Genomic DNA, 14,993 nt, shown 5'->3' with positions numbered 1-14,993 from the left:
ATTAATTGAATAGTTTATTTTTAAAGGCGGGAAGGTAGTATTCACAAGTGCCCTTCCGTAAGAATTATGTATCTCCTCTGCTAAAGCAAGAAACATTAACTTTTCAAAACAGTGGAAAGTAAACCCAATTAATGATAATTATTCTTTAGCAACTATTTAGGAGAAGCAAGTCAAGATCCTTCAGGCAGAACACATAAAGCAGGAGATATATTTTCACAGTTTCCAGCACCTGCAGCAAGGATCACCAAGAGAAGGAAGAAATGACAGATGCAAATGAGAACTAAAGATGGGACATGTTGAAAAAAGAAAGAAAGAAATCAGAGGAAAGAAATGGGAACTGCATGCCATTAACCATTACTTTTCCAGTCTTGTTTCAGTCTATTCTGAACACTTATGGTTTATACATTCCGAGATATTATTCCAGTTCTCACTGTGCTCTTTACAAGATAAAGATATGAAGAATGAGAAAATGACTAGCAGTTAATAGAATCAAAATCACTGTGTTCTTTTTTGACATGCAACAAATGGCTACACCGGCAGAGCAAACATTCAAAGAGGCCCAAATTCTCCTGTAGCTCCACCTCAACTAAATTAAAGTCTGCAAGCCTTGGGAGCCATTTCTTGCCATTAAACAACAAATATTTTAAAAATCTCTCCCAAAAGATTTATAAAGTCTTCAAAATGTTGAATGCAGCAACCAGTGTGGTTAAAAAAAAAGGAAAATGGAGCAACTAGACCATGCCACCTTAAAAACACACCCTACATTTGGAGCGTTGATAACTGGCTATGTAAAGCTTTTCAAAGAATGAACATGAAATAACTCAAAACTATTAAGGTTACATCTCAATGTAAAGTTATAACAAATATATGAAATCCAGAGTGATCAGTCTGTTTACGACTGACATAGGCCAGATATAGGCATTTTAGTTCCAGATATAGGCATTTTTCCTCTTTAGTGATACTATTGTCCATCACGTGCTATTTAGAGTATGAAGCTGAAAAGCTCAATTCTTACAAATAGCAGTAAAAATACATCGATGTATCAGGATTTATCACTTTAAAATGTACTGAAGTTTGAATTAGGGTAGTTCTTGTATTAAAAAGATATATAAAAAATTGGCAATGTGGTTTAGAAGAAATTATCTTAATGTAAGAATGTCCAGTACAGGCTGTTCCACATAATTGATACGTTATGAATTTTATGTTTCAAGCCAGTGTTCTCGACAAACTGCAAGGATCTAAGTTACATAGTGAATTTTCATCTGCCCTTGGTGAAAAAAACATTTTTCCAGTCACGCCCAAGAGAAAACAATTCAGAGAATATTCAGCATGGTACTGGACAATCTACTGAAAAGGAAATAAAACTGTCATTATATGCAAGACTAATATAAAAATAATCATATAACTTAAAGTTAATATTTGCAGCTGATGTTGTCCAATATAATCTGGATTCAAATGTCATTTAAATTATATCTTAAGCAATTGGAAAAGATCGAATACATGCCTGTTGACAAGACAAAGAAAAATTGGACAAGCACATGTTGCAGCAAGGTTGGATGCTTTTCCAAGCACCACCTTTTCAAGAGACATTCCATAACTGTTATAACTAAACCTTTGTTTTAAAAACAGTATTTGAGCTGTCTTGTCATGGTGGCAGTCATAAAAATAAAATATTTACTTGCATATGTACACAGAAATCAATAACTCCAAAACCACAATCTGCAAGCTGATATTCAACATCTGAAGTTAGGCACCCAGAACCATTATTATATAGATTCACCACCATTATTCACAAAGCAAGTGAAAGCATCCATAGTGCAAAGATATATAGCATATTCAAGTAATTACTGAAAATGCACCCAAAAAACAGTTTTTATATAATGTTTGTAACATTAAAACTGAACAACCTAAATCTAAATGTATACCTGAAACCAGGTATAGCCCAGTAACAGGATTTCTGAAAAGGAAAGTTATGATTTAAATTATTTTTTGCAATGAAGGTATTTGCAGATACAGATTTCTTAAATTCCTCCCTTTTATTTTTTCTGAAGCCAAACAAGACTGCGAAAATCTCAATCAATTCCTTAATCTAGATTTGGAAGGAAAATGTTCCAGATAAGTGAGTTTACAAGCTGGGGCCACTAAAATTATGGCTTGCAGCAATGATAGGTAATGTGTCGTTCTTCACAATTCTTGAATTATAATTTTACTGACCTCAGATCATTAAAATTATGGTTTACAGCAGTGATAGATAATGGGTCGTTCTTCACAATTCTTGGATTATAATTTTACTGTTTACTGCTTAAGACAGTAAGGGCAATAGTCAAAGAGCATAAGAAATGTAGGAGAAAAGTGTAGAAGGTGATTGTCCTTCCCTGGTTTAGACATATAAGAATATTCAATCACTTCTGCTTTAACACTGTGCTCTAAAAATATAGCACATTATGTCTTTGTACTTCTGTAAACTCTCTTTTCTACCTAACTGTAAAACATGCTTGGAGATATTCCAAATACTTGTGTACCTGCAAGATGTCCTAGAAACTAGGAGTAAAAATAGATTTTTCTATGTCCAATTCCCAAATTTTCATGAATAATGAAAAACAGTTTGCAACAACTCCTCAGAAGCAAATAGAGCTGCCAACCCAAATTGCAACTTAAGTAGGTATTTGTAAGAAGGAAAACAGTGGGTTATGATGGGCTGGCCCAGATGATAAGAATTGAAAACATTCCGATATTCTGACCTCATCAAAAAATTGTTGAGTTTTTCGAAGTATGAATTTCAACTCTGTTAGCTCTAGGAAGTTCCTTTTCAGGGCTTCCTGATTGGTGTTGATCTCCTTCAGCTCATTCTCAATTTTCTCAAAGTTTGCCTAGAAAGTGATAGGGGAGGAAACAAGAAAAAGTAAAGCAGTCATCAATATACTTCAGACGTGTTTATTTTTTCAGTGTGCATATTAATGTAAACTTCAATGAAGAGTCATGATGCAGAGATGGACAGATGCTAGCCTCAACATGAATGCTGCAGCATAGGCCACAATATAAAGTTCAATAACTCTACATTTTATATCTATTTATATACAAATTATATCAATCAATTATTGAAATTTCATTCTTGAATGTTCCCAAATATTTTCTCCCTAATTTTTTTTATTATATTGTTGTAGAACATACATATTATATTTATTTTGATACAATGATATCTGCACAGTATTAAGTAAGGACTTCTAATACTCTAATGTTTAAATAACTTTGTGAAGTTCAAAGTGTGGTCTGGGGAGGTGTTCAGGTAGTCCACAAATTCAAACAAATAAATGTTTTATTTCTCTGTTTAATTTCTAATACAGTACATGTCAATAGATATAACCCACATAAATAAAAATATATTTTTGGTCCTCAATCATTTTTAACAATATAAAGAGATCCTGACACCAAAATGTTTGAGAATCCCTTGATTTAGGCCGTGAGTGAGTGTGTGTGTGTGTGTGTTTGTGTGTGTTTGTTGCGTTTGTTGTGTATGTGTCCTAAACTTCTACCTTCTAAATGACCATACTACTTAATGAAGGCAATCCCAGCACTTCTGATTGCCATTGTTAAGCAAAGACTGTGGATTATTAAATGAATTACAGGAAGCAGGCCAGCAGGAAGGTAACATGTGATGCATGGAGGAACCAAACACGGCTATTGCCAAGTTGGGGAAGGTATATGATGGCCTGTAAGATGCGGCATATGTGCAACCAGCTCCTGCCACATAGGGGAAAGTATATTATACTTTGAAGTTCTGTTGAGCATCTATACTGTTAATTAATGCATATTCTCCAAGTTATAGTTCTGAATCAGATACAGGTAGTCCTCCAGTTACATCCATACATTTAAAGACCATTTGTTACAACATCACTGAATGAATGATAATTAGAAACATTCCTTGAAGCTCCAGCTATTGTGGTGCTACCATGATTATGTAATCAAAATGTGGATGCTTGGAAGCCGTACTGATTCATGACACTGGTAGTCTCCCAGTTTATGTAATCCTCTCCTGTGTGAATTTCATCACCCCCCCACCCCCATCCATCTATCTCTTCACCTATCTCCAACTTTTTGTCCACCCTACACTTTGCCTGCTACCCTGTCACCTAGCGACCATACAGTACTTGTTTAACATCCACAACCAGGACTGCAGGAACTAGCATAGCTAATCAGTATATCACATGGTGATGTGCTTAATTACTACATTGCTCAGCAATGGAAATTCTGGTCCCAGTTAGGGCTGTAATTCAAAGACTTTTATTATCCAAATAGTATCTTTCTTCCACTATTTTTCTTAATCAACACAGAATTTTAAACATGTGAAATACTTCTCCCTGGCTCCTCCAAATGTTAATATTCACACAAACACCGAATTCAATATCAAAGCACCAGTATTTCATAAGAGGCTTAATGGTAACTGTTTACCTATCTCTTCTTGGCAAAAAAACAACAACCCTGCACTTCACAAAAGTGAACTAGAATGATGGGGGGCCTGGGGGAGGGGGTAGTGAACTAGAATGAACCTTGGGGGCCTGGGGGAGGGGGTAGCCAGCTCCAGTGACGTGCGGTGAGGGTTATGGCTGGGGAGGCTGGTGACGTCATCAGGAAGGCGGGGAATGGGACCACGTGTGCAGCACACGTGGTCCCATTCTCCGCCTTCCTGAGTGAACATTAAGAGGACCGCGGAGTGCACTGATTCACGTAGCATTGCTTCCTCCACCGGCGCCAGTCCCTTCCCCCCCCCCCACTCCTTCAAGGTCTCCCACCAACCCAAAGCCCGATCCCCAGCTCCCTCGGGCAAGGCTTGAGCGGGGTGAATGGGAAAGCAACGTAAGGGGCTGCGCTTTCACCCCGCTCAAGCCTTACCGCCTGCAGCCACCGCCCGCCCTCGCTGCCCCTTTCGTTGCTTTCCCGCCCACCTCTAAGGCGCGCCAAAGCCTCCTTCGTCCCCCCCAGCGCGTGCCCTTTTTATTTCCCGCTATACCCCCCCCCCATTTCAGGAAAGCTTTCCCCATTGCTTGGGGGGTGAGGGGGCCGGCTCCTCTCACCCCACTCCCTCCGTCCCTGCCTCTCTCCTCAGCCCCAAAGCTCCGTCTGCGCGACTCACTTCCAAGGCGGTGGCTGGAGAGGCACGCAAGAACAGCAAGCGGTTTCCCACCAAAGCGGCGTTGTGCATGCAACAAGGAAAAGTCCGCGGCGAAGCCCTTGTCGCCCCGAGCTCTTGTTTGCACTTCCACCCCTTTTTCTTCGCTTCCGCCCCTTTTTCTTCGCTCCATCCCGCTCCGGCTCTGGAAGGGCCGGCGAGGTTGGCTCCAGCCGAGAGCGACAGGGAGGAGAGGAGGGGGTAGCTGCGGGCTACCTTCCGCCCCTGCTGTGCGCGCCTCGCTCTTGTCGGAGCCTCGGCCGCCCGCAGCTTCCACTGAGAACCGCAACTCAGCCCGCCTCGCCAAACCAATTTCGAAATCATTCTTTATTCCAAATGCACACGAAAAGCTGGAAAAGACAGCTGGGTAGATGCGTGTTTGCGTTCCAGCTACCTAGCGCTCTTTTCCACTGATCGTGGACGCTTTTCGTGTGCATTTGGAAACAAGAGCTCGGGGCGACAAGGGCTTCGCCGCGGACTTTTCCTTGTTGCACGCACAACGTGCGCGATCGGTGGAAAAGAGCGCTAGGTAGCTGGAAAAGACAGCGGGTAGATGTGTGTTTGCGTGCCTTTTATTTTTATTTTTTTTAAACAATGTTTTATTGGTTTTTTTAAAGTTTTACAAGGAAAAAGGTAGTGGGTAAATACAAATTTTGACGGTTGCAATGTGTGGTAGGTGTTCCCTCCCTCCATACTCAAAGTATACATTTGCAAAGAATTTCATTACTAAATAGTTACATATAGTCAGCATATAGGTTCAATTAATATATTCGGTCAACTTATGTCAAGCAAGTTTTCTTATTCATTTTTGTGATCTGGTTTTTCTCGGTGTCGCCCCATCTCCCCCCGCTGGCAGAGCTCCGGCCCCTCCCGTGTCCTGTGTGTCTGGTGTAGGATCATCTGGTTTTTCTAGGAGTGCTTTGTTTTTGTCCATAAAGGCCTGTGCCTCTATGGGTGTATTAATTCTAACTCTTGTGTCCTCCCAGAATACTAACATACCTTCAGGCATCTGCCATCTGAACCACACCCCCTTCTGGTATAGTTTCTTCGCTAACTGCGAGTAACTTTTCCTTTTTTCCCTCACTTTCTTGGGGATCTGTTTCAGAATGGTTATTTGCCTGTCCTGGTATTTCAATTCTTGCCCCCTTTGTGCACTCAGAATCTCATCTCTTGTACTTTTTCTGAGAAATTTAATGTGTACCTCCCTGGGTACATTATGTGTTCTAGCATACGCTGAATTCACTCTGTAAACCAGGTCTATTTCCCACCCCATCTGTTGTTTCTCTCTGTGAATGTATTCAGCCAAAATACTTGTCATAATGTCCCTTATGTCTTCATCATCTGCTTCCGCCACATTTTGAAATCTAAGATAAAAGGACATTCTCTCAAATTCTATTTTCATCTGTTGGGTATCAAGTTCTTTGTTCCCCTTCTGCATCCCCTCCATCCCCTCCCTCATCTCAGCCGTCCCACCCTCCAAAAGATCCAGTCTCTGTGAATTTTTATTAATTTGAACCTGGTTCTCTTTGATTTCTTCTTTCATCTCTTTTCCAGCTACCTAGCACTATTTTCCACCGCGGACTTTTCCTTGTTGCACGCACAACGTGCGCGATCGGTGGAAAAGAGCGCTAGGTAGCTGGAAAAGACAGCTGGATAGATGTGTTTGCGTGCCTTTGTCCTCCGGCAGCGCCATTTCTGCCTCCGCCCTCCGCAGCTCCCGGGCGCGCTCGCTCTTTCGTTCGGCCGGACTGCCTCGGCGCCATTCTGGCTACCTCCGTCCGGGTGCACCCGGGAGCTGTGGAGGGCGGAGACAGAAATGTTGTCGGTGCTTCCGGAAGACAAAGGCACGCAAACACGCATCTACCCAGCTGTCTTTTCCAGCTACCTAGCGCTCTTTTCCACCGATCGCGCACGTTGTGCGTGCAACAAGGAAAAGTCCGCGGTGGAAAAGAGTGCTAGGTAGCTGGAAAAGACAGCTGGGTAGATGCGTGTTTGCGTGCCTTCCTCATCCGGAAGCGCCGACAACATTTCTGCCTCTGCAGCTCCCGGGCACGGCCGGACGAATGTATATAATATTATAATATTATATATATATATAGTATATAATATTATATACTATTATTTCATGAAGAGAGGTGAGGCCCTGCCTCCCCTGACCGCACGTCACTGGCCAGCTCGATGTCACTCGTGTCGGGGGCGCCTGTGATGGCCCAAGCACTCTACTAGCAAAAACGGGCTCCCAAGCTTCGTTTTTTGCTGCAACAGCCTCCTGCAATCCTCTGCCAGCAAATGCTGAGTTTGGGAGTGTTGCCTGCGGCCCTCGCAAACTCCGTTTTAGCTGCAACAGACTCCTGCAACCATCTGCCAATTAAAATGGAGCTCCGGTAGGCTGCACACAGCCCTCCCGACATCCGTTTTCACTGGCAGAAGCACCGCAGGCCAGTTCTTAACTGTTTCCAGGGTGGCCCTGAGGGCCAGATCTAAACACCCCATGGGCTGGATCTGGCCCCTGGGCCTTGATTTTGACACCCCTGCTTTACATAATGTATTTACCTCCAAGTCAATCATGTCTCGAGGAAATGGCACTTCTGGATTCTCTCCAGTGTCTGTGAGGGGAATGTTGGCCTTCTTAATTTCTTTTTCCACAAATCCTGAAAAAGAGTCATAGTGACATTGTGATTGAAGATATGCAGTATTGTACCAGAAACAAATTAATCAATGATTCCCAAATCCAAATCCATAATTTCAATTTATCCCTCCATTCTCCAAACATCTCATTCCATTAAAAAAATAAAAGTTGTACAAAGGGGCAAATATTAAAATTCAAATCTGTATACTCTTTAATCATACTTGTACAATGTCACCTTGTGTACCTGAAGAAAAGTCAGAAAATAAATAATTAAATTCACTATTTTAACTAGCATGTTATCATAATACAGGATCCACTTCTTTTTCCAGGCAAGGACCATATTCATACTTTGCAAGTGTATAGAGATCACAATCCAAAAAGCTGGGGGACTAAAGAAGAGCCTGTTTTTATCTTTGTTTAAACTGAGTTATAATTAAATATAGTTACTTAACACTTTCCAGTCATATAGTTGCTGAACATTCTTGTCACATTAAAAATACAATTTATAAGAATTTCCAATAGTCTTTGGTAGCTGCATACCAGACTTTCAAGGCATTTACTCAGATCTGTGTTATTCAAATCTGAATTATGGAAAAATTGTGCTTTAATATATATTTGTAATCAGATTTGGTAAAAGAGTTATCTATCTTTTGTTTTGTTCCTCATCTTATTAGCGCTAAATCAAAGGGCTAATTTGAGGTTAATTCTGTCAACACATATGGAAAGCTAGAGCAAACACAAAGAGATTCCTATACTCCTAGGCCTTTTTCCATAGCCTCTATGGGAGGTATCAAAGAGATATAGAAATATAAAGTAGGGAGAGGAACATCCACGATTTCTTCATTCTACTTTGTTTTTTTTAAATTAAATGCTGTAAAACAGGAAGCAGATGGAAATATTTATAAAGATGTTCGAGATACCAGAAAAATGGTTGCTAATCAGTGTAACAGAGCTGGTCTCAATATGTTACATCATCTTGCATCCAAAAAATGAATACGGACAAAAAGTACTCTATTGGGATAGAGGTATTTTATTTAAGATGCACCACAGGCTACGATATAATAAGATTTGTCTATTTTTGGCTTAGTGTGTTATGCTAACTCTGTCATTTTTCTTAATAAAAAAAGTTAACATTATCTGTGAACCCAGTCAATTTTCATTCATAGGTAATCCTCATTTAATGTCAGTAATTGGAATCAGATTTAATGCAAGTAATGTGGTCATGAAATATAACTGCACCGCTTAGCAATATAAATTCTGGCACTTCTGGTTGCCATAGTTAAGTAAATCACAAGTGAGGATGTCACATGATTACCATTTGTGATCTCCTGTCATATTACCCATTGACTTTGCTTATGGGAAGCCAGAAAAGAAGGTCACAAATGGCCATCACATGACATGATGCTGCAATGACATAATTGTAAGAAGGATACCACAATCACATGACCATGAGGATGCTTGCCAATTTAAGTATGAGTTAAGTATGAGTTAAGTTAACGTAAGTATCATAAGTGCCATTAATTCAGTACCACTGTAAGTTTGAATGGCTGCAGAATGAATGGTTGTTACATGAGAACTACCTAGATTCAAAAATCAGAACTGGTACTAAGTGTGAATCTAGCGTGTATACAAATATATATATAACCTAATTTCGTCCTATAAATCTACACAAAGAGTACAAGTAAAAGAAAGCAATGACGTACTGAGCTTCCTGTCCATCTCTTCACATCTTCGGACTTCGTTAACAAATTTACGTTGGAACACATTCACATCAGGGTTTAGCTGTCAATAAATGCATGTAATTATAATGGTATATACTAGTATATGTAGAAACATGAACATACTGTCACTCTCTGCCTCCAACTTCACTTCAGAAACTAGTTCAACAATCTGACCCTTGAATTTTCAGAGGACAAAATGGCGGACTGAAGACAGGGCCATAAAAAGCAGAACCAATGACTGCAGTGAAGAAGCCAATGATAGAGTAGAGAGGGGAGCAGATTGCCTACAAGTGCTCATACGGTTGCTCCTCAGGAAGATACAAGAGAGCGGATTCTGGCAGGTTTTGAGCAGTTGGCGCTTTTAAAAGAACACCAAGTTTGCATGCTTCCTTTTCTAATTTATCTGGAAATTGATTATTACTTATTTTTCTGCTAGTAGAATTTCCTGGAAGAACAAATCTGAAAATATACGATTTATTTATTTATGTAAAACATTCATACAGTTGCTCATCTTATATCAAATTCTGGGCAGCTCTGTTAACAATTATAACTATATGCATGCATGCATGCATGTATGTATGTATGTACGTACATATGTATATATGTATGTATGTAGCCAAAAACATTAAAAACCTGGCACCAAAATTGAGCATCCGCAGGTACTACTTTGTTCATTCCTCTCATCCACCTCACCCTATCCCAGCGCTTGAAGGAAAAGTCAAGTCTAAAATACTTTTCAGAAGGCTAAGAGGAGGGAAGAGTGGCAAACCTTGAGGGGAAACATGTTCTATAGAGCAGAGGCTGCTTTTTGAAAAGACATGCTATCTAGATCCCATAAAATGGCAACATTTAAGGGAAGGGATTAGGAGCATGTCTACCGTGGCTGAGCCATTCTGTCCTGCTAAATTGAAGCAAAGGATTAGGAGTCCAGGTAAATTTGAAATAAGGTTTTGGAATTAATTACAAAGACTCCTTCCTGTGGAAAAGTGCTTTCCTTTCAATTATTTTTAAAAAATAAGACAGGACTTTAAATATTGGACATTAGACAGACAAAAAGAAGCTAAATACTACAATTAAAGGAAAACAAACTCAACTTACTAATACAGAATGAAGTGAAATATTTTAACACTGAACACTTTAATGGATATTTTTGAACAATGGACTCAGAAGTCAGTTTTAAGAGTTACTGCCTCTGTAGATTGTATTTAAAAGATATGGGGAAAGAAACAAGTATTACCTGATAACAACTGAGGCTCATTTGAAAAAGAGTTTAAAGAAGAGAGTACAAGGAAGACAAAGAAAAAGGCATTTTGGTGTCTTAATAATTAAAAAAGTAGAACAAAACAATGACCTGGATAAGTTTGCTGTTTTGGATTTTCAAAAGAGGCTTATTAAAACTTTGAACTATGTGAGATGGGACAAAATAAATAAATAAATAAAATCAATTTCTAGGATATAATTTGAAGAAATTTAAGATCAAGATTGTTAAAAGTAAAAGGAATATATATTTGGTACATTTGATCAAGGTTAAAACAAATACGTTGTTATCTCTGGTAATCTTTATGAACTTTTGGTAACATCAGGACTGAAATGGCAAAGTTTTATGGATTTGTATGGATGGGATATAGAAAGATCATTTATTGTATTTAAGAGAAGATGATAAATTACTAAAATTGTTTATATCTGCTGTGATGAAGAAGGGGATCACTTTTTTATATTTTTTCTTTGCTATATTTTTATTTTCTGTTATTTCTATTCTTTGTCTTTTTCCTTTTCTGCAGCTTTAACTCTATTTTTTGTTTGTATTAGTTTTTGCTACTGTAATTATAACTTCTAGTCAGATTAACTTTAAAAAGTGGTCTGAATCATCACATACTTAATTGAAAGAAATCCCATTAATGCTCTTGAAAGAAACAAAAATTCTGAGCACAAATCATGTTTTTTGGAGCATAATAATTCTATTAATGAACCTAAGCAAATACGTACATCTCGAAACTGGACCTTCCCAAGTTCTCCCAATTCACTGACACAGCAGTATGCTGCTTCAGACTGCAGGAAAAGTTGTGCAAGGGTCATTTCCTCACTTCGGAAGAGTTCACCCATGGTGAAAAAAGAAGCCAATCAAATTAGGATGAGAATCTTCATATACCTTAAGGGGGGGAAACATTAAGATAAGTTTACATAAATCTTTCTTGGAGTCTATACATGTGAATTAACTTCAGATCTGAAATTTTACAAATTACTCTTGAAGAAGTGTGATAATTGTTTAACTTATGTTATAACTTTAATACGGTAGTGACAAATTATCATGGCATTCTTAGGAAATAAAAATGCTGAGTAGGCTTTATGTTAATTAGGGGAACAGAGAATTGGAAGGCCAGAGGAACAGCAGTGAGCAAATTCTATATCACTGGTTTACTATCTATTAAATGACTGTGGCCATGTCCATTAAGAGACTCATTTTCTGGCACGCTCAGTTTACCCTCAATATCAAGTCTAACCAACAACTTCCAAAAGACTGCCCTATCCCATCTTAATGTGCTATTCCACATTTTGAATGTGTAAATATCCATATATCTATAATTGTTTCAATTCTTAGAAGCTGCATAATAATATTACCATTACAAGTGACTTCTTTGTCCTGTTAATGCATCTTATATATATGCCATTCAAATAATCCTAATTTAGACAGTTCATCTGTAGATAATTGTTTCTGAGATTAATCATTCAGCCTTGAGCCTAAAGCTTCAAACATCAGTCCCTCTCATAACATCAAACAGTATCTTTTGTCTTAGAAACATTATTGGAGATTTATAGTTGACAGTTGAAGGAGCTTTTTTTCCACCCCTATCATACTGCAGCACATTCACCTTTAGCCTAAGGATTCCAAATTCAATTTTCAGTAAAGAACACACCATATCCAGAGATCATAGACTAAACATCTATGGAAGCAAAGAATACTTGGTATTGTGGCAATTCCAATAAAGGTCATAAAATAAAGAGGCACTAATTATATGCTTATATACATGAAAATGCTAAACAAACAGAGATAAGTCTAAGCAAAATCATGAAATATTTGAATTTCCATCAACCAAAATGCATTGTTCTCCATCTATAAAGCATTACTTATTAATTGCCAATGCAAAACACTTTGTAGAATGCCTTACTATGCTTCCTATTAGTGAATTAAGCATGCCAATAAACAGAATTATATTATCCACCTGAGAACCTGTAGAACCTGAACAGCTTTCAAAAGATTTGTACTTCCTCTTTTTAGACAATAGGATGCACAATAAGTTTTAATGTATGTGTGATAGTATATTTTGCATTAAAAATGATACATGCAAGCTACCATTCAAAATTAACTGGAAACCACAAGGAACAAAACTACATTTCCAGCCTCCTGCTCATTATATTGCAGGCTAACAAACACAGAATAAGAAGCCTTGTACAAAAACACAACAAAAGCCATTATCCAAACTAAAAGAGAAGATTTAAAAAGCAAATTATTATCATTGTGATCAAAAATGTTTAGTGAATATAACGTATTAACAAAAACCAGAAAGATCTAGCAATTAGATTAAAAAATCAGGGTAATAAATAATCAAAGATACCAAATTTAGGTTACTAAATTCCACATTATCACTAGATGGCAGAAAAAGAAACAGATTCTTTGCTGCTGTCTAATGGCCATCCAGATTTGTGCAGCCTAGATCTGATAACACATCTGCAATGAAACAATATTTTAATTCATACATTATCCTCTGCTGCATAACCAAACCTTTTCCAAATCCCACAGATAATTAACATTTCTGCCTTTAGTAATCATGGGGGTGGGATGGGGGAGAGAGAATGACACAATAATTTTTGAGAAACAGTCATTCTTTCCTATCAAATTAGTATTCTTTTCAATTTATTTGTATTTCAGATCCTGCCCCATCAAATCACCAAAATGAAGGACAGAAATTGCTAGTACCTCTCACACATCACAGGGTATACTGCCCACCTACTCCTGGCATATATTCTTCACAATTATGGTAAAGAAATGGAAGGAAAAGCTATCCAATATTCCTCCTTCACCACCCGCCTTCCATGATCATCCAATCCCCAATATTCCTTGATCACAAGAAATAAAATCCCCATATACCATAATAAGAGCAATATAAAATGATCTTTCTCTCAAAATGCCTGCCCTCTTAAAAATGCTGATGACGCGTCCCCTCCTTTCAAGGATGACCTAGGTATGATCGCCAGGAAAAACATGCTCCCCCCACCCATAGATGAGCTCAGCTTCCTCAACCTCACACCGATAAAATCCTCTCTTTTGCTCTTCTTTTTAACCAAACAACACGGATTAAGAGGGGAAGAGACCTAAGCATTAAGCTGGAAGAACGCCAGCATCAAAAAGCCCCTTCCCACAATCATTGCACCCCGCGGACAGAGACCAGTTCGCTCACCCCACAATTGCCCAACGCTCCCCTCCCCCAGAACAAAGGGCATCCTGACATTCCCCCCTCAGCCCCTCCCCAGAAAAAGAACCTCCTCCCAAAGGACACCCCACACACACACACACCTACCTCTCCAAGGGTGACCCACAGCCTCAATCCAGAGCTGCCGCCTGAGCTTCCGTCAATGACGTCACCTCGTAACGACGTAACTCCCTCCTTGCAGGACGGCCTAGTCCGGCCTTCTGCTCTTGGGTCTGTTCTCCCGCTGGTGGGCGGGGCGTCGTTGGGTTGCTTGTGTGGGGAGATACTGACGGCCCGGTTCTTCAGTGGCCCGTCTGCACGGAGAGTTATGTTATTCGTCGGGAGCCTTTTCCTTTCGAGTGGGATGGACAGAGGATTTGATCCAGAAAACGGGGTTCATCCCCAAATCGCCCTTTCTCGGCAGGATCAGGGGCATCTAAGGGGACGATTCTGATCGGGATTTTTCCATGTAATGCACTTCCGATCTCTTAGGCTCCAACTCTCTCAATTCTAGTTCAAAGTATCTACAGAGAACCAGTTGAAGAAGATTTCTTTGTTATTTATTCCTATTTAATATTTCTTTGATATTATTTTATGTACAAAAAGAGCCGTTTAGAAAATAGGATTCTTCTTGTAGTTGTGCCATATCCGTCATCGGACATTGGCGATCCAGAAAATAGCATACGCAAGACCAATAGAATAGTGTTACTCAATATTTAGTATTCACATTAATGTATGAATACAATTTCTTTGGAAATGATTCAACACATTGGAGGTGGGGGAGTTGTGGATTTTTATTAGCAAACCTTTTATCTTTCTAAGGTTTCTAACATTCTGTTTTAGTGATGTTTGTTACTTTTCTTTTGAATTTCATTTTAATAATTTTGTATGCCACCCAAAGTCATTATGTCTGTATTGGGCAGCCATATAAATATTTTAGATAAATAATTTGTCTTTACAAAATGAGGCATACTTTGCCTAGCCATCGAGGGTTTGCAGTTATTAGT

The 14,993-nt window shown here is 39.0% G+C and overlaps 1 protein-coding gene across 5 annotated transcripts in view; it reads right to left on the bottom strand.

The window, feature by feature from the left end:
- Positions 1-14,225, bottom strand: part of ATP6V0A1 (ATPase H+ transporting V0 subunit a1) — a 62,734-nt gene extending 48,509 nt beyond the window's left edge. For all 5 annotated transcript variants that reach the window (XM_081933242.1, XM_081933243.1, XM_081933244.1 and 2 more), the window contains exons 1-5: positions 14,095-14,225; positions 11,504-11,666; positions 9,500-9,578; positions 7,721-7,818; positions 2,742-2,870 (exon numbers count right to left, since the gene is read on the bottom strand). In XM_081933242.1, coding sequence (XP_081789368.1) covers positions 2,742-2,870; positions 7,721-7,818; positions 9,500-9,578; positions 11,504-11,620 — 423 coding nt within the window. In that variant the 5' untranslated portion in view covers positions 11,621-11,666; positions 14,095-14,225. The remainder of the gene's footprint in view (positions 1-2,741; positions 2,871-7,720; positions 7,819-9,499; positions 9,579-11,503; positions 11,667-14,094) is intronic.
- Positions 14,226-14,993: the final 768 nt, after the last annotated feature.

This window comes from Natrix helvetica, assembly GCF_964273705.1.
Source record: "Natrix helvetica genome assembly, chromosome: Z".
NCBI classification, from domain to species: Eukaryota; Metazoa; Chordata; class Lepidosauria; order Squamata; family Natricidae; genus Natrix; species Natrix helvetica.
The sequence above is the reverse complement of the archived record's forward strand: the minus strand, read 5'-3'. Positions and strand labels throughout refer to the sequence as shown.